This window comes from Scyliorhinus canicula, chromosome 9 (genome assembly GCF_902713615.1).
Source record: "Scyliorhinus canicula chromosome 9, sScyCan1.1, whole genome shotgun sequence".
In the NCBI taxonomy this organism is placed as follows: Eukaryota; Metazoa; Chordata; class Chondrichthyes; order Carcharhiniformes; family Scyliorhinidae; genus Scyliorhinus; species Scyliorhinus canicula.
In genome coordinates this window covers 44,041,565-44,061,864 of record NC_052154.1, presented here as the reverse complement: position 1 = coordinate 44,061,864, position 20,300 = coordinate 44,041,565, and the positions used below count along the sequence as shown (strand labels likewise).

Below are 20,300 nucleotides of genomic sequence, written 5' to 3'. Positions count from 1 at the left end.
TAGAAATCTATAAAATGGTAACAGGACCAGACAGTGTACGTGCAGGAAGGATGTTCCCGAAGGTGGGTATGTCCAGAATCCTGGGCTGGATTCACCCCTACCCAGCGGGGCGGGGGGTCCCGGCGGAATGGAGTGGCGTGATGCACTCTGGCGTTGGGCTGCCCGATTCCACACCTTTAGGGGCCAAGCCCTCACCTTGAGCGGCTAGGCCCGCGCCGGAGTGATTGGCGTGCCGCCGGCAAGCATGAAAGGCCTTTGGCGCCATGCCAGACCGGGGCCGAAGGAACTCCGCCGGCCGGCAGAAGTTTGTGCATGTGCGGGAGCATCAGCGGCTGCTGATGTCATCCCCATTCATGCGCAGGGGGGGAGGGTCATCTCCGCGTTGGCCATCGTAGAGGCTGATGCCCGACGCGGAAGAAAAAGAGTGCCCCCATGGCACAGGCCCGCCCGCGGATCGGTGGGCCCTGATCGTGGGCCAGGCCACCATGAGGGCACACCCCAGGGCCAGATTGCCCCGCCCCCCCCAGGACCCCGGAGCCTGCTTGCGCTGCCTGGTCCCACCGGTAAGGGAGGTGGTTTGATTCACGCCGGCAGGACCGGCATGACAGCAGCGGGAATTCGGCGGGGGCGGGATTCATGCCGGTCCCCGGAAATTCTCCGATCCGGCAAGGGGGGGGGGGGGTCGGAGAATCGAGCCCCCGGTCTGAGGATACAGGGTAACTAGTTACGACAGAGATAAGGAGATATTTCTTCACCCAGAGAGTGGTGAGCATGTAGAATTCTCTACCACAGGAAGTAGTTCAGGGCAAAATATTAGAATCAGTTAGATTTAGCACTTGGGGCAAAGGGGGTCAAAGGATATGGGGGAAAGTGGGATTAGGCTATTGAGTTGGATGATCAACCATGATCATAATGAATGGTGGAGCTGGCTCGAAGGGCTGAATGGACTCCTGGCCTATTTTCTATGTTTCTCTGATTGGGGTGAAATTGCTCATTGCACATGGCTGCATCTGGTGACAAAGGTTCCTGGTAGTAAAATGGAGACAGTCATCCAAAACGTCATGGACCAACCATCAGGTGATTGCGGGGATGGTTGGATGGGGGATCATGCCCCAGCCACACACCCGCACCACCCCCCAAATTACTCTGCCACTGGTTCACAACCGGATAAATGCTAATTATATCTGCCCCAACTGGTTACAGTGCTTCCTTCACTCCAGGTAACGTAAGGGATTTAGGACCTTTCATTCAGCCTCCAAGTGTAAAAAATGTCAGCATGTCTTCCGCCATGACCTTGATGCATTTGATTCCTTGCTCTTTACTCTTTGTTTACAGAGTACATCTGCTGAATAATATTGTAACCGGCCTGATCCTGGTGATCACAGCTGTCAATGTTTTCATCACTTCATTTTGGTTCAACTCTCCCCACTCCACGCCGGAGGAGCAGCGCCACAGTCAAGTTGCCACCTGTACTAACTGTTGACCATTGCCTGTGCACGCAATAAAACCAGCTGCAGAGAAATAAAGTGTAACTGTGGATAGCAAACGGCTCCAGCACCCCGTTCTTTTGTTTGCCGCCTGTGGATGCTGTCTCTCTGTTAACGATTCTTTTCACTGACTCTCACACACACACACACTGCTGTACAGCACAGGTTTGGCGCCATAACGCTGTTATTTGTAAAGGTATTTCTATATGTGTTTAGCAAATCATTGGAGAAAGGAATTCTGTGAGATGCATCACTTGCCTCAAAGCTCTGGGAATATAAAACGATGTTCACATTAACCATTAAACTGAACCATTCTCAAAAGGTCATAGTTCAGAGGTTACCAATTTAAACTTTTTTTTTGTCCACATCGTCATTTTGCCGAATTCATTTACAACTCCCTTTGGAATGGGTTAGCTACCGAAGTTTGTAATCCTGTTGTATGTGTGTGTGTGTGTTTTCTGGATGATAATATCAGAAGTGTGGGATTCACTCCTCAGTTGAATCCATGTTAGTTCAGATGGTGCTGCTCCAAAAGCCGAGTTTACCCCAAAAGGCTGCAGACGCTGGAAACGTGAAACCAAACCAAAGCTGGAAAGATTCAGCTGGATGAAGGCGGGATTAACTCGATCACTTTCTAGTTCTCCTGCCCACTGCAGCCCCCCCCCCCCCCCCCCCCCCCCACCACCACACACACTCTCTGCACTAATGCTGCCTGCCCTGCTTAGTGTTATTCAGCAGTTTCTGTTGCAATGTTACATTATCGAATTCGTGCTCAGCCCATTGGTCCGTGTGAGTTGAAATGGCAATACAGCGGCGTGTCGATCAACCCATTGAGCTTCTGAGATTAATTCAAAGCGAGTCCTCTGAAGTCATAACCCACGAGGGATTATCAAAAGATTATACTCCCTCGCATAGAAATATAAAATGCCATGGGCTTTACTAGGAAAGAATTTTAAAAATAAAGCAAAACAGCTTAATTTGGAATGTTTGGCTGTAGGTTTCCTCTTGCACCTACCTGGTAAATGGCAGTGAACCCAGGTTAACACTGAAATAAAGAGGGGGTGCAGTCGATTTGCAGTATGGCTCCAGTTACCCAGAACCTGCCACGCTGTGCCTGATAAATGTCAATGAGATGGAGCTGAAATAAAGCAGGAAATGTTGGAAATACTCAGCGGGTCTAGCAGCACCAGTAGAGAGAGAAACAAAAGTTTCAGCTCAGTGATCCCTGTGATATTATTGTCATTCAAAAGTGACACCGCTGACAGACAGACTGGTGGATGATCATAGATCATAGAATTTACAGTGCAGAAGGAGGCCATTCGGCCCATTGAGTCTGCACCGGTTCTTGGAAAGAGCACCCTACCCAAGGTCAACACCTCCACCCTATCCCCATAACCCAGTAACCCCACCCAACACTAAGGGCAATTTTGGACAATAAGGGCAATTTAGCATGGCCAATCCACCTAACCCGCACATCTTTGGACTGTGGGAGGAAACCGGAGCAGCCGGAGGAAACCCACGCACACATGGGGAGGATGTGCAGACTCCGCACAGACAGTGACCCAAGCCGGAATCGAACCTGGGACCCTGGAGCTGTGAAGCCATTGTGCTATCCACAATGCTACCGTGCTGCCCCGTGATGAGCGTGTGTTAGTTCCAGTCCGACAGCAGAGCCTGGTCTCCAGTTGCCTTGGATTTCCCTGCCATTGAGCCAAGACCTTTGCCGTAAAAAAACGAATTCTCGGCCATCTCAGTGAATCTCCCTGTGGGGTAAGTGAGTGCCTCATGATTCTATGGTTCACTCAGGCCTAGAAGCAGCACAGCACAGCCGCCAATGCCTATGCGCTGACCCAAGGGACAAGACAAAAGGGGCATTCTACTCCAGCCTCAACCAAACACTGTCCCGAGTCCCAAAGCGAGACAGCTGATTCTCCTTGGCAGCTTCAGTGCCAGAACAAAGAGGGATGCGAATCTTTGGAAAGGTGTGTTAGGCAGGGAATGTAGGGAAAACAAATCTTAACGAGTCCTCCTGCTGATGAAATGCCTAGAACATGACCTTGTCATAACGACCACCTTGTTCCGCCAGAGGGACAAGCACAAGAACTCACAACAACGCCCCTGCTCCAAGCACTGGGAACTAACAGACAACATCATCACCCAAGCACAGGACCACAAAGATGCCCACATTACCCAAGCCACGACCGGAGCCGAAGACTCCTGGACTAACTACCAACTAATCCGCTCTACCATCTCCATCAAACTAGCCTCAAACCGACAGAGGCAAAAAAAATCTCTGCCGCAGGAGATTCCATGTCACTGGACTCAAAGACCCCAAGAAGATGGACCTACTCAGCCAGCACCTCACAGCTAACCTGACAACAAACAACTAGCCAGAGCCACAGAATGCCCACAGCGATTGATGTTGAACGCCATCGTAGTCAGCACCTGCGAGGAAATGCTTGGGCTCTCAACCAGAAAGCACCAAGATTGGTCTGACAAGAATGATCAGTATATCCAGCAACTTGAAGACTGTAAACACAAGGGGCTGGGTTCTCCAATCGCCGACGCCAAAATCGCGTTCGGCGGTCAGCCGGAGAATCCACTTTTACGCTGGAATCGGAGGTGGCGCCATTGTTGCGATGCTCCGCCCCCTCAAAAATGGCATACTCAGGGCAGCACGGTGGCCTAGTGGTTAGCACAACCGCCTCACGGCGCTGAGGTCCCAGGTTCGATCCCGGCTCTGGGTCACTGTCCGTGTGGAGTTTGCACATTCTCCCCGTGTCTGCGTGGGTTTCGCCCCCACAACCCAAAAAAAAATGTGCAGAGTAGGTGGATTGGCCACGCTAAATTGCCCCTTAATTGGAAAAAATAATTGGGTAATCTAAATTTATAAAAAAAAAGAAAAAAAAAAAAAAAAAATGGCATACTCAAGGAGTACCCTGCATGCCGTCGGGATGGCTTCAGGATATCACCTGAGGCCCTCCCCCGATGTTCCGCCCCCAATGGGCTGAGTCCCCGGCAGCGTAGGGCGCGTGTCCTCTCAACTTTTGGAGACCTCACATGGTGGCTGCGGACTGCGTCCAGCGCTACAGCAGTTGGGGGGGGGGGGGGAGCAGTTCCATTGGCAGCAGGGGCTTTAGCAGGGGCTGGGGGGACTGGTGAGGGGTGGTCTAGGGGTGGTGAGGGGGTTACAGGGGGGACGTTTTTGGCAGGCCAGGTCTGCACGTGGCCAGCACCATGTCATACGGTGCGGCTGCTGCAGGCCGCCACCCTGGACATGCGCAGCCACGGACAACCATAATCTACATGGCTTCTTCAACTCAATTAAAGCCATTTACGGTCCGAGTACCCAGTCACCTACACCACTGAGCCAAAAATGGAGAATTGGTCATCAATGATAGAGAGACAGTCAACACCCATTGGAGAGTACACTTCAAGGACATTCTTGTCCAAGGCACGGTCCTCAATTCATGTGCTGACGATCCCGCAACACACAACCCATTGCCATCTCTGCACAACCCCACGATCTTCAGCATGCAACAAACCCAGGAAAAGTACAGGGAGCAGCATCCACCTCTGTACATGGCCTTCTTTGATCTCACAAGACCTTCTACTCTGTCAAACGTGAGGGATTCTGGAGCATCCTCTTCAAATTTGGCTATCTGTAGAAATTCAGCACCTTTCTTCACCTGCTCCAGCATGACATGCAAGCCATGATCCTCACCAATGGATCCAGCACAGACTCAATACGAATGCAAACTGGGGACAAACAGAGCTGCATCATTACACCAATGCTCTTCTCCATCTTCCTCACTGCAACACTCCACCTCATCACCATGAAGCTCATGGCTGGAGTGTGACTAACCTACAGAAGAAGCGGGAAACTGTTCAACCTCTGATGCCTCCAGACCAGAACCAAGGCCACCCCAACTTCTGTCATTGAGCTGCAATTTGCAGATGACACCTGTGTGTATTCACACTCAGAGGCCGAGCTACAAACCATTGTCCACACATTCACCGAGGCATTTGAGAGAATAGGCCTCAGACTGAAGATCCAGAAAACAAACGTTCTCTACCAGCTCGCTCCTGCCACCCAACACTTCCCCAAACATCAAGATCCATGGAGATCCCTTGGACAATGTGAACAATTTCTCATTCCTCTGGAGCCTTTTCTCAGCACGAACGGACATGGACGATGAAATCCAACATCAACTCCAATGCACCAGCGCAGCGCACCTGAGGAACTGAATTTGTGAAGGCTGAAACCTCAAATCCAGCACCAAGCTCATGGTCTACAGAACAGCCATGGTCACCGGCCTTCTTATGCATCAGAAACACGGAAAATAGACGGGGACACCTCAAATGGACAGTTATCACCAATGTTGCCTCTGTAAAATCTTGCAAATCCATTGGCAGGATAGGTGTGACACTGTGAGCATTCTGTCCTGGGCCAATATCCCCAGTATTGAGGCATTGGTCATGCTCGACCAACTGACTTACATTTCCACATGCCTGACACACGACCCCTGAAACAAGTCCTCTACTCCCAGCTCCGCAATGCCGAGCAATGACTAGGAGAGCTGAAGAAATGGTACACGGACTCTAAAAGCTTCCCTAAATAAATGCCATGATGTGGAGATGCCGGCGTTGGACTGGGGTGAGCACAGTAAGAAGTCTTACAACACCAGGTTAAAGTCCAACAGGTTTGTTTCAAACACGAGCTTTCGGAGCACGGCTCCTTCTTCAGGTGAATTTCACCTGAAGAAGGAGCCGTGCTCCGAAAGCTCGTGTTTGAAACAAACCTGTTGGACTTTAACCTGGTGTTGTAAGACTTCTTACTGTAAATAAATGCAACATTCTCACCGACTAGTGGGGATGGCTTCCCCTGGAATATATAAACTGGAGAAGAAGCATTGCAAAGGTGTCAACCACCTCGGTGAACATCACGTAGTGAAGCACTTGGAAGCCAAGCATAAGCAACAGAAAGAGCGTGCACAAGTCCAAGCGTCCCACCCACCCGCCTCACCAGCTGCCCCACCTCCAGGACCCACCTTGGAGCAAGGTGAAGTAGGACAAGAGCTCTTTTCAATTGAACAGCCTCTTGATGTTCCAGTTCCCATGCAATGGCGGGAGTGACATTTGTGAAATGATTCAGTAATCATTGCAAACCTGAGCTGGAGATATCCGACTCACGCCAAAATAATCGGATATTCTGCTTTCGCTGGCAGATCTTATTGTGGTTTATGACCTTTGAAACAAACAGCTGCGTAATGAGAAAGAGACCTTGCAAATAAAGGCTGGACTAAATGAGGGGGTTGTGGAGACGCACAGTATACTACTGAGACTTTTCCAAGAGGGATAACTAACTGCTTCGAGTTTGCACCATGCACCTCAAAGAGACGGTGTTTAGATGTTAATATTCCAGTTTGGGTCGTGTGATGTGTAATAATGGGTGTGGACCATAAATAACTAATCAGAAGGGGCAAGGGGAATAGCCAAAATTCAAATGACAAAAATGATGGTATCGGAATGATGCGCTTTATTATCTCCCCACCTTCTCCGTGGACAACAGGATGAACAGCCTGGACTGGAAGCAGCATTTTAACCGCTGGGTCTACTAACTGGGAAAGAGTCGAGGCTGCCGAATGTGTCACCAACTTTCAAAAAATGCAGCTTCCGACATTGTCTTGTGGGTTGGAGAGAATGCCCTAATTCGTGCTGCGTGCTATTTTCGAAGAGAACGCCCTTGAACTTCACCCTGGGAAACACAAATCTGATTTAAATTCGCCCTCTAAATCCTCGCAGCTAAACTCATTCTGGATTAAACTTTGAAAAAAAAACAACCCAGGCAGAGGCACGGCTCTTACTTATCATGCCTAGGGGCTATCTAAGTGTAGGACCCCCTAATGCATCACCATTCAGCGTGCACCTTGTTTTGCAACAGCATGTATGTGTGAGTGTGTGAGCACCCCCTGACTGAGAGATATTTACTCTGTGTGCGCGGGACATACGGTGCAAGAGATAGAGACAATTCGGGCTCCTTTGGGCTGCTTTGCTGCTGCATCCATTACGTGACACGTCAGTTGCATTTATTGTGCGGACAGGTTGTGGAGGCTGTTGATGTAGGAGCCGATCGAGCTCGTCTCTGCCCCCCCCCCCCCCTCCTCTGACTGCCTGTTGGTTGAGATTTTCCTGTCTGTCTTTGATCTTGGTGTTGTGTGGAAGCGCTCATTGCTGCTGCTGTTCCTCTGAGGTGCCGGCAGCCCTCTTCACCTCTGCTGCCGCGAAATCCCACCAAGTGGCAGGCAGCAGCAGCAGCGAGAGGGAGAGTCAGAGAGAGAAGGCGAGACCCCCCCCCCCCCCCCCCCCCCCCCACATTCTGTGAGACGCGCAGGACCCTGGAGGTGCCTGGGTGAGCTCTTTGCTGGCGAGCAGACACTTCTGACCCGCACGGGAATGGGTGCTAAGCAATCCAGCTCGGAATCATTCCCCTGCCCCCAGCTCCTCCCTGAGGCCACATCCAGCCCCTTCTGGCGGGGCAAGTAACGGCTGCTTCTGAACCCACCTATTCCCAATATGAATTCAAGCAAGACGTGTTTGTGAGGCTGGGCTCCTTCGCTCAGATACCAGCGGCTGCGTTCCCAGCACCAGGGGGAAATCGAAGAGGTCCGATCAAGTTGTCGATCGCGCGTAGTTGCTCTTGAAGGCAGTGGGAGCGAGCCTGGCGATCCACATCTGTAACCTTGGCAAGCGAGGCTCTGGAAACTGGGATGGGATTGCAGCGTTGCAGAAGGCTCCACATCTAACACTTCGCTGGCATTTGTTCTGTACATTAAAAGTCCCGATGAGATGGGAAATCGCGGGATCGCCAATATCCTCTATTACTTGATGCTGAACGCGCCACTTTTGCTCTGTGTTCAGGGTGAGTGCTGTTTTTATAACTGATGGCAGGCATCTTTATCATTGTCAGAGCTGGATGAGTATCAATAGTTTTAATCAGGCTGAGTATACTGGAACCAACAAATGAGCCAAAAAAAATAAGAGAGAAAGTGTACGGGCGACGTTGGACTAAAGGGCAGAAATAGCTGGCGAGTGTTGGCTGGGTATATTACAGATTTCTTCGTCTCAAACCCGCTGCACTGGGGGCTGATAAAGCTGACGATAGACTCTAAACAGATCTTCACTCATCAGTCTCTGGCTTTAAGAGTTGCAGTGTGTCCTGTTTATAGACCAACTCAGAGGTTATGCTATAATATTTCGACCATCCATTATTCATTTATAAACATTTGATTTTCACTTAAACTTGCATTTTGAGAGCTGGGAAACATGGGTGCTGTCTGGATGTTTCTCATCCAAAATGTTATAATATTGCGATTGTTTTTAAATACCGGTAGCAAAAGTTATATCTAAGAAATGTTGGATGCAAGGCGTTTAACTATCATACCTGTTGTATAGGCAAAGCCAAATGATTACTTACACAGGAAGAGAAGTAATAGAAGTAACTCAAACAATGTAGGCTTCCCATCTAATTTGAACATTTCACTGACATGATGGGGAACTGTTCTCCAAAGACTTGTTTTATCTGTTAACCATGCCTTATATTATTCCCTTTTGTCTGTCAGCGAAATTTCTTGAAGTCCCCCGGGATGTAACCGCGAAAGAAGGCGATGACATTGAGATGTCCTGCGCGTTTCGAGCCAGCGGGACCACCTCGTATTCGCTGGAGATCCAGTGGTGGTACCTGAAAGAAGCTGCCAAGGAACTGGCACACGAGCTGACCCTGGGTGCCCAGGCGAGGAGGCCAAAGGTAAGCACCCCAGACAAAACCCGTCCGAGGAGGGGAGTTTGGAGCGGGCGGGCCTCCCAGGGCGTTCAGGGAGTCAGTGCTGGAGCAAAATGCGATAACCTTCAGGAAACCCTCGTGTGCCTGTCTGTGCGGCGTAAGGCATTTGCCAAGAGCGGGAATGAGGACCAAGTTATGGAGACGGGAAAGAGAAATGATTCCGGCAAGCTTATGGCAGAGGCATTTATTCTTAAACAACAAAAAACTCTTGTAAACTACAGGCCAAGGGTAAGCGAGTAATCCAGGGAGTCCACCAAACTGCAGTCCCTAATGGAACCCATTATCAGTCTAGGTTTCAACTTTCAAGGTGATATCCCTGAAAGACAGCGCGCCATAGCCTCGCTCAACAGTAAGAAGCCTAAGGTAATGTAAATACTTATAGGGGTCAAGTTTAGGATTTTTTTGGATCCCGTTTCGGGTTTCTTGTGGAAAGTAGAGATAGATGGGAATATTCTTGGTTCGATCAATCATTGAGCAAGAGATAGGGTTTCAAACGCAGTGCAGGCACAATTTCAGAGTTGCCACTGTCACAGTCGGCTTACAATGGAACCAGGACTGACTGGTTGATGCGTATTCCTGAGACAGTCAAATGTAGATTGTGGGTGAGAAAGCAAAGGAGCAATAACCCGGGGTAAAAGCCTGGGCTACATTCCGCGCAGTTCCTTGGGATGGACTGAGGGGATCGAGGAAAAGGTGTGGGTAGACTTGTCAGTGCCCCGAGATTGACAGTGTGGGAAGGACATGAGGATAAATAGCCTGGAAATTGAAGATATGGAAGAGCTGGAGAACAACAACATACTCCGGCATGTACCAGAGCTACATGGTATTGTACCTGAATGGAAATCATGGCTTTGATTCCAGCCCTAATCCAAGAGGACGTAGCCATCCTGGAACTGTACTCCGCTTCCATGCGGGGCGCACACGATACCAGGAGTAAAAATACATATAGACTGGGGAATGTCGCGTTTGTGTTGGTCCTTTGAACAAAACAGCGGGGACCAAGCGTGAGGGATGTTTGGGGACAGAGGTGTTCTAGTGAGAGGCACGGCTTTCTGAAACACGGCAGCTTCAGTTTCATCTCTCCGTTATTCCCCTCGATAGGAAAGCTGCCACATGTCCAAATATCAGGCTCCTCTCGACCTGTATTAATCATCCTCAAGCTGGGGACATAGTGGACGGTAACGTTGTCTGTGACACTGTAATTCATCAACCATACACTGCCAGTGGTAACAATACATTGCTACATGTAATCTAGTTGATGGCGTCAGTCGATCATTTGAAAACGGATTAATAATATCCCCAATGTGCTGGCAATCGGGTGTGTTAATTATATTATAATTGCTGACGTTACATCAATCTCACTCAATTTGTGGTATATAAAAAAAACCTGGGCTAGAACCGGAGCACGAGTTAAATGCATAATTTATTGCCCAGGGCAATCGACACCATAAAAAACCCAAGATCAAGAAATGACATTCCACTCTTGTTTCTGATAACCTTTTCCTTCTGCTTACATCAGTCAGAAAGGTTTGACTTTCAGCTTTGGTGCCTTTGCCTGGAGAATTTGATCCAATGTCTTTAATTGTTCCAGGTACCATTGAAGAAGGATGCTACCAAGATAAGCGTAAGTGTTATTTTCCACTACGTGTTGTTAATAAACATGGCCCTATAAACAATCATTTGAACGTGAAGCAATAATTACCCTGAAAACAAGGCGGAGGACACGAAACTGGAGTGGCCCATCCGCGTCCTTGCACTTTCTCATTGAAATCTGTATAACGCTGGGTTGCTGTCCGCACAGAATTCCTCTAGAAATACCCCGCTAGCAATATAGAGGACAAAGAGAGGAAGCTTTTATCTGACTTTTTATATTTCTTCGGCTGCAATTTTTACCATTTCCCTTAATTAGTTAGACGTTTGGTACAATTCAAACATCGTCATCATTTGGCCATTATTTTGCACTATTGTTAAATTGCACTATTACATCTGTGTCCGAATTAAAAATCCCGCCCACGTTAATTTTCCACAATAGTGTTGGCACCGCGGCTTTAATTGTCGATTTACTTTGACTTTTTTTGTTGCATGTTGATTGTTTATAGTTTATTTCGTGTGCTTGTAGCTCTGTGTTCTCAGCCCCTTTTCTGTGCCTCTGCAGACTGTCCGGGTGATGGGCAATGACATTTCGCACAAGCTGCGGCTCTCTGGCGTGAAGAAGCAGGACGAGGGTGTCTACGAATGTCGAGTCACCGACTTTATTGACGACCAAACTCAGGAACACAAAGCCCAGGCCACCTTACGGGTCACAGCCCGCTACAGCCCGGAGATGCAAGCTTCCGAAGCCGTCTCCCACATTCAGAGCAACGGACCCCGCAGGGGCAGCGTGCGATCCACCCCGGCTCCGGGCCCTGACAAGCGGCGAGTGGCAGAAGCGGGCTCCGGCAGCGAGGCCGTCTCCTCATCCACCCCGGCCTCGACCTCTGTCTCCCCGCCCCCGGGCAACGCAGCCATGATCGGACAGCATACCTCCGGTAAGTGGAGCTCCATTGCCACCATGTGGGCAGTCAGTGGGATGTGCAGTGTGCTGAAGTGCAAGTCCATTACTCCGGGTGTGCTGGGGATTTGACATAAAAAATGGGAAATCCTGGTAATACCCAGCAGGTCAGGCGGCATCAGTGGAAAACAAAATAGACAGTTAATGGATTACCTTTTCTTAGATTTAGGGGCTGGTTTAGCACAGGGCTAAAGAGCTGGCTTTTAAAGCAGACTAAGGCAGGCCAGCAGCACGGTTCAGTTCCCGTACCAGCCTCCCTGAACAGGTGCCGGAATGTGGCGACTAGGGGCTTTTCACAGTAACCTCATTTGAAGCCGACTTGTGACAAGAAGCGATTTTCATTTCATTTTCTTTTCATTTCATACCGTTCATCCCCAGGACGTGCGAACGGTTTTCAAACGTGTTCTTACGAGTTTAAACGCGCCGCCTTATATTTCGATAATAGCCAGCAGGATATCTCACAGGTTGTGTCATTATGTCCGCAGTTTCCAAGATGTGTCTGACCAGATTCCTGCCGGGTTGCATAACAAAGAAGGGCTTGCGCATTCAATCACAACTTTTAACAAATTCAGGGCATTCCAGGCTGCTTCACTGGCTAACGAAGTACTTCCGAACTGTAGCCACAGGTCGAAATTGCAAATCCTGCACAGCAAGATCCCAAAATAGCAATGACATAATGAACATTTAATCTGTTTCACTTACGTTAGTTGAGGGATAAAAATTGGGCAGAACTCCTTTGTTCCCCCCTGAAAGAGTGGGAGCTGTTACATTCACCTGAGGGACAGAGACGGTCTGTATCAGTTCAAGATCTCAGGTGAAAGACCTCTGACAGTGTAGTAACCCCTCAGTACTGCAGAGTGCACTCCCCTCCAGTACCACTTGAACTGAGAAGCGTCTGACCCACGGGTGAAAATACTTCTGTTGAGCCAAGGCTGACACCTAATCACGCGTTTGCTGGTTTGCCGTTGATTAATTTGCATTTAGAAATATGGAACTATGATTTCCACCAGTAAACACTTAGCTTGCAGTTCTGTACTTTATAATATCAACCTTTGGATGTTTGGAACCTTGCAGAAATAAGTGTGTCACTGAAAACATCTGCTTGTAGTGAAAATCCTCTGGGTACCAAGACTGGTAGATTCCTTTCACTGCAGGAAAGTAATGAACCAGGTGGGTTTTTACAGCAATCTCGTGGTTACCATTTTTGGCACTAGCTTTTTATTCCAGATTTAATTCAACAATTTCTGTAGTGGGATTTGAGCTCACATTGCAGGCTTGTTTACGTGGACGGCCATTCCAGTAACATAGCCACCATGCTACCTTGCAACTGAAGCTACAACATTTTTATAGGCATACAATTGCAGACAATTATCACGAAGGAGGACGGCCAGCACAGATTAGAGCAAAGGAGAGACAGTCAGTCAATCTGGAAGATGCAGCACATCGGGTAATCCTTCCTCCCACCTCCCCCACAGTGCCTCCCCGCCACATCCCCCCTACTCCCCACTCCCCCCACACACCCCGATGGAATGCACAGGCAGCAAAGGTCTTTTGAGCTTCCGGTGAGCTGTGTATTCCAGCCATGGAACAACAGAGCGGCTACCTGTGCTGCAGTAAGACCCCAAGCCATGCTTAATCACCTGACTTGAATTCTCAGTGGTTATGAACGTGACCATTATCCTTCAGTTTCTATGGCACTGGATCACTGCAAGCAGCCACAAAGGATTTACCAGTGTGCGTTAAGAAGCAAACATTGATCAGGTCACTGACACCCTGTACTAGAGAGCGGACCAATGCATCACCTTTGGCAATGTAGCAAGACAACAGTGAGAAAGATTCAACAGTTTTGTGGGTTACTGGGTTCTTCAAAACACAGGATCTAATCACTATCACCCACGCTGCTTTGAGGGTGTCCTCAGATCATTGAATCAACTGGAGCAAGAAGAACAGCTACTACCACCTCACTGTACAAACCATGTTTGACAACAATCAGAAGATTTTGAGTGTCGCTGCTTGATATGCAGGAAGTTGGCCCAATGCTTTTCTCCTTCATAGCTCAGCCCTATCAAGCCTCATCAGGGAAAATAATCAAATCAATTGATAGATTCTGGCTGATAAGTTCTACCTTCTGCTCCCATGGCTCTTGGGCTCAGTAAAAGTGCGCAAACAATGGAATCTTAAAATAGGGCATGTTGGGAGGACACTCCGCATATTAAAAGCATGATTTTTGCTGCCAAAGCAGGTTCTGAGGCATACTGCAATACACTTTAGATAAGGCATAATGATGTGCTATTCACAGCTTTGCACTTTCGGAAGGGTTGGACTTTGACACGGGTAACAAGGAGACCCTTGCTCAGTTGGAACTCGAACAGCGTGCATCATAGTATCCAGTTGAGCAAGATGCAGGCAAATCCTCAGTGACCACTGTAATGCGAATGGGAAAACAGATTGTCTTTTGAAGCCTTCTGTGTAACACAGTTCGCCTTTGCTACTACAGCCTGACCTCTTGCTCCCACAAGTACTGAAACGGGCATGTTTTCAATCCATCATTCATCCCGTTACATGACAGCACCTCAGCCCCCTTTGCCCATATTATGTTAATGGCAATCATCAGTGTGTGTAAGTCAGTACTAAATGTATGCATCCTTTCCTGTTTGGATAACCTCTATGAATGTCAAAGCACCATCTCAGCATTTGGTCTATTTTGTGATAGCAGTTGAAATACACACAATTATGCAAATCTTTCCTAACGCTGTGCTTCCCCTGGGTTCCTATTAGTGCCTTTTTTCTATTCTAACGCTCCTGCTAAGTGCCATCTTAGCAGCAGGATCATGCTCTTCCTTCTGTACATGCGAATGAGGCGGCCCTTGTCTCATGTTAGTTTGGTCTTGAGTGGGGAAATTGGTGTCACGTCTTATAATCCACCAGTGTCGTTCTGCTGAGAGGTTTGGCAGTATCCTGTAACTGTGACTCGTCATTTGTTTCACTACCTTCACCTTGGTGAATATACAAGAAGGAAGAGTGGAAGTTAAGAATGGGCGTCTATCACTCTTCTGGGATTAAATGGTAGAAATGTGTAGCTACATGGAATGCCAAAGCGATATTGTATGTGTTCAGTTTGTCATATGACACATGGCACTTTCAAGCTGCTGTCAATTTTGCCATCTGCCACAGTAAGAGCGAACAGCTTTCTCACAAGTTCTCAAGGTTTTTCCTCTAAGGAGGTGCTCTACCCATGGCAGGCATTATGTGCCAACTGGTCCTGCACAATTCTATGGTAAGTCAGGGTAAGGTTTTGGAATCTGTGATCAGTGGCATGTGAAAGTTGGCGGAAGGAATGTGGGGGATATGAGGTTGGTAGAGTCAATAAAGTGCAGTTATATTAAAGCCAGGGAAAATTGTAAAGTGTTAGTTGTGCACGTGTTGCTTTAAGATAGTAAAATATGCGAGTGTCCAGGTTGGGCATGAAGATAGTGTTACCTTGCCTGCCATGCTGAGGGCCTGGAATTTGTTAGAGCATTGTTCTGCAGTTTTGGAGGTGTTACTTGGTTACTTGGTTCCACCCAGACCCAGGGCCTATCCCTTTTGCCTTTTCCCTTTACCCTGTCAGAGGCATGGTGCTACAATGCGTTTTGGTCCCGCTATTGGTGTTATCATACTTCTTGAAATGTATGATAAAAATATTGATAAGACAAGTGGCCAAGTCATGTGAAAGCAAAGCTCTTACCCAGTTGTCCCTCAGTCTGCCACTGAAGTGTGCACTTTGTGCCGTGTTTCTAAAGAGCACACACGAGTGAGTTCCTGTGCAATTCAATTGGGAGGTGAGTCAGTGCAGGACTCTCCCATGGCTGAAACATATTACAGAACTTGACATTTTTGATACATTTCTTAGCTTTATAATTTACACCAAATTATTTTAATTCTTTGATTTGCTATTTTATCTATGTAGTTATTACCTCCACTCCAGTTGGTCAACTGTGTCACAAAATTGATCATTTACTCTCAAAATGTAATTAAATTCAAGATCATATTCACAAACCTCTGGAACTACTTGCAGCTTATCAGTGGGTGAAAATTGATTATTCATTATTGTTGCTAGATAAAGGAATGAAGGTGGAGTATTCAAAGGTAAGAGCTATGGCCTGATTATTAAATTTGTGAGAGATGTGAATAAACTGCCATTGAAAAGTTGTGATGCCGTTACAGCTGAGCCCAGTCCCTTCCTGCTCTGATGTCCAGAATAACGGTGCTCGATATTGACCATTGCTGATTGTTCCTCCTTTCTTACTGAAGAGTGAGGCCAGTTGTGACAGCTGTACTTATGCATTGGCTGGGATTAGTCGAGGCCTAAGATCAAATCTGGGATGTTCCTGAGCTGTTTGACTCAGCTCCTCATTATATCTGCCAACTGAATCCGCAAAGGAAGTTAGTGATGTGTTTACTTGTCAGGATAAAATGTTATCCACAGATGTTTGAGACAGCTGATGGCTAGGACTTTGATACAGAAGGCCATGTTTCAACACATTATCACGAGTACAAGAAGCCTGATGAAAATTGAGGTGCTCTATATTTAATCTTGTTTAATTTGGATCTTGCAATTGCCCTGGTTCTTCTAGTTCAGTGGTTCTTAAAGGATAGTCCACAAGGGTCCTCCAGGTAGTCCAACTACTGGTCCAAAATGCAACTCACTGATGTCCAATGCCATGATCTAGGCAAACAGAGTAGAATCCTTACCTCCACCATCGTGTGGCATCACAGAACCAGAATTCCGAGTAAAAAAAGTATAGTTTTATTGGCAAGGTTGATGTTGCTGTTACAATATACACATGTGAGATCAGATTTTCAACTCTTGTGGGGCTGAAAATAAAGAAGGGGGATTTATTCAATGTGGAGCCTTACATGGGACTAAAACTCTTCAACTTGGAGTCAGATATCACTCATTGGTGTCTCATCAAAGGCAACTCCACTCTTAACATTAATACTGATGAGATTTTTTGTGGTGGCAAGTGAAAGTGGGTGGATTGGTACCAGTAGGTCATCTGCTGACTTCATTTGTTATCGGCCAGTGTTTAGAGAACACCAAAGTATATCATGGAGTTCACCTGACCTACAACTGTTTATAGATTTTGGTTATGAGGTGCACAAGGGCCTACTTTTCAGGTGTTATGCAACAGAGGCCTTAAGCACTTGAAATCAAAAACAAAATTTATTCTACAAATGCAATTAACATTTTATAAACACACGCAATAAGCATTTTTATCAACTATAAACATACATCTCCCCGCCACACACAGCTAAGTTCTCCAGAAAAACATACCCCTCAATAACTTTCTTTTACTGTTTTTACTCAAGTAACAACACCCATAAATCGACAATCCCTTTTTCCACAAAACAGTAGGTTTGCATTCTTCACAGAAAACAGGTATCACTTATAAATTATCAAGTGATCTGGACACCTTTTAACATATAGAGAGAAAGACCAAAATAAACCTTTTTCTGAATGCAGCTCCCAACTGTCTAAAACGAAAGTAAAACACAGAGCCACAAACAGCTCCCAGCTCAAAACGAAAGTAAAAGCCAGAACAACAGCCCAGCTCCACCCACACAATGACATCACTGAAGCTATTTGCTATACACACATTTCTTAAAGTGATTATTTAGTGGGTGAGGTGGGGAAATTCCCTGGGGCCAGGGTTTGTGGCGAGTCCTGTGGGAGCTCGATCTGGGCCTTTTCAATAGGGAGTGAGCAGACTCTACCCTGTGAAGTTCGAGAGGGGTTCCCCAACGCATCATAGGGGTAGCACACCCCAAATCCGACGCTGGGGAGCTCGGAAGTTATGGCCCAATATTCGGCCATATCCTTTCAAGGCTGAGATTGCTCCAGAGTAACGTGCATGCTCAAGTTAACAATTTTCACTAAATTATTTGTCACGATTGTTTTATGTGACTGTTTTTTAAAAATGTTACAATTGATTAGTACACTGGTCTTTCTCTTCAAACCTGGATTTGAATCCAGCCCAAGCTGTTGGTGTGATAGCCTCCTTTCTCTCAAAAACTGTCTGGCCCGTAATTAAATGAGTTTTGAAGTTAATAGGCCCTCACCACAAAACTGCCCATAATTCTGCAGTAATTGGCATTAAATTGGCAGTCAGACTCAAAAAAGCCACAATGATGATTGGTATGAGAAATTGAAATGTGGTTACAGTAGGGTTTTTCTTCTGACTAGAGTTAAGGAAAAATATTTGAGCGAATGTGACTGGAGCTTTACTTTGTGTCTGACAATATTCTATCTAACCTCTGTGTGCCTTATGCTAAATCATGTATATGGAAAGTATAATAAAATTCACTAAAGCCCCACCAGCCTCCCACTCAACCTCAATCTGACATTCCCTGCCTTCATAAAAGTAGAATGCGGCAATAAGGTTAGGGCAGATCATTTGGACTTTTCAATATCGCTGCACTCAAAACGGATGGTTTTGAATATGGAAGAGGAAGAAAAACAATGCAGTTATGAGACAGTCTGAGAACACAATGGCTGCTTAAACATTGTCATGCATTTGCTTTCCTTGCAGGTGGGAAACCAACACAGACACTAACTTCAGGTAAGGTGAATAATACAAGGTTGTTTGACTTCTTTGAAAATAACATTGTCTGAGTTTAAACCTGAGCACTTACCTCAGCTAGTCATGACAGGCCTTTTCTTTATTTCTCTGTTATGGTATTTGTGCAGCCAAAAGTTATGGCCCAAACCTTAGATTTTCAATAAAGCAAAAGTAGTCCTTTGCAATATTTGTATATAGGTACATTTGCATGTCTGTATGTATCTGTGTATATGAATGTTATAGAAGCCAATTAATTTTCAGTCCTTAGAAGATTTTTTTAACATTTAAAATATTGCATTAATCTCATTATTTTCTTTGTTTTCTCAATTTGATCTGCTTTTTAATCTCTTTCCCACTGTCTTCCCATTGCTACACTTCTAACTACAAGAGAGTAAATACATTCAAGATCGACATATCCCTCATAACTATGTCTCTTCCACATAAAATGATGCACTGCTTGCCATCTCATGATCCACTTAAGAGCTGTCAAAATTGTAAAGCAAAATTGCTCAATCAAGTCAAGCAAGTTAAGAACATGAAATCTCAGTACTGTGATTCATGCATGTGGTGCTCAGAGTTATGTATCCAATGTCCTTCCCTTCAATTCTTAGAACTACTGATTTACGGTTTATATTGTTTATATTGGGATTCCTGGAAATTTTACCGCTGTCTTGTGAATTTCTAAATGTTGAAATTCCCTGTTTTCATGAAAATGGAAAATCTGTGCTCCCGCTTATAAAAATGAGAGGGTTGTTATTTTCTTTAATTTTCCATAATTGGGGTCATTAGTTTATGATAATTAAGTCACATACATTTTATTATTTTTGATTTAGGGATTGTTATTAGTGCTTTTGGAATCGCTTTCCACAATTTCATCTATTTCTCCACAAAAGCAAAAAAAAAGAAGGAATTACATTTATATGGTTCCTTTCATAACCTCAGAACGTCCCAGTGCACTCAGTGAACAAAGTACTTTTTATTTGTCGTCACTGTGGTAATGTAGGAAAATATCAAAGCCTTGGTTATAATGAACTATGAAACACTGTTTTATATTGGAGGCTGACCCAGCAGCTCAAAATGAATTCATTTACAGTGAGTTATGTTCTGTCTCCCAAATGGGCATAAACTGTTCTTTCAGTGCTGTGCAAGGCATTGTCTTTCTGACACTTCTTTGGACGTCTATAGGGGTAAATGTTCATCCAATCATTTATGCCACACAGGTTATCACTTTAAGAAAAGACTGGAATTTACCTTTTAAATTCTATATCCTTGCCGGGAGCTATCTATCACATTTTCTATTGTTACTTGACGGCTTCTACACTGTGCTCAAAGCTGGACCCTTTGCAGAAGTTGTACCAGCTGGTTAGAATACCTACAGTCCAGACGGAGGCCATTCGGCCCATCACCAATCCTCTAAAAGAGCACCCTACCTAGGGCCACTCCCCTGCCCTATCCCCGTAACCCCATCTAACCTGCCCATCTTTGGACAGTAAGGGAAAATTTAGCATGGCCAATCCCCCTAACCTGCACATCTTTGGACACAAAGGGGCAATTTAGCACAGCCAATCCACCTAACCAGCCCATCTTTGGACTGTGGGAGGAAACCGGAGCACCCGGAGGAAACACACCCAGACACGGGAGAAAGTGCAAACTTAGGGCATCACAGTGGCGCAGTGGTTAGCATTGCTGCCTCACGGCGCCGAGGTCCCAGGTTCGATCCCAACTCTGGGTCACTGTCCGTGTGGAGTGTGCACATTCTCCCTTTGTCTGCATGGGTCTCACCCCCACAACCCAAAAAAGATGTGCAGGGAGGTGGA

At 46.5% G+C, this 20,300-nt stretch overlaps 2 protein-coding genes across 4 annotated transcripts in view; both read left to right on the top strand.

Annotated features, from left to right (window-relative positions):
• The window catches only part of LOC119970971 (ninjurin-2-like), a 70,109-nt gene extending 68,563 nt beyond the window's left edge, over positions 1-1,546 (top strand). The window contains exon 5 of the mRNA XM_038806080.1: positions 1,336-1,546. Coding sequence (XP_038662008.1) covers positions 1,336-1,483 — 148 coding nt within the window. The 3' untranslated portion in view covers positions 1,484-1,546. The remainder of the gene's footprint in view (positions 1-1,335) is intronic.
• A 5,379-nt stretch (positions 1,547-6,925) lies between these two features.
• Positions 6,926-20,300, top strand: part of vstm2b (V-set and transmembrane domain containing 2B) — an 80,571-nt gene continuing 67,196 nt past the window's right edge. The window contains exons 1-5 of one of the 3 annotated variants that reach the window (XM_038806628.1): positions 6,926-8,409; positions 9,110-9,294; positions 10,922-10,954; positions 11,486-11,858; positions 18,454-18,483. In XM_038806628.1, coding sequence (XP_038662556.1) covers positions 8,337-8,409; positions 9,110-9,294; positions 10,922-10,954; positions 11,486-11,858; positions 18,454-18,483 — 694 coding nt within the window. In that variant the 5' untranslated portion in view covers positions 6,926-8,336. Of the gene's footprint in view, positions 8,410-9,109; positions 9,295-10,921; positions 10,955-11,485; positions 11,859-18,453; positions 18,489-20,300 lie in introns of all 3 variants that reach the window. The other 2 variants (XM_038806629.1, XM_038806627.1) reach the window with 2 other exon arrangements.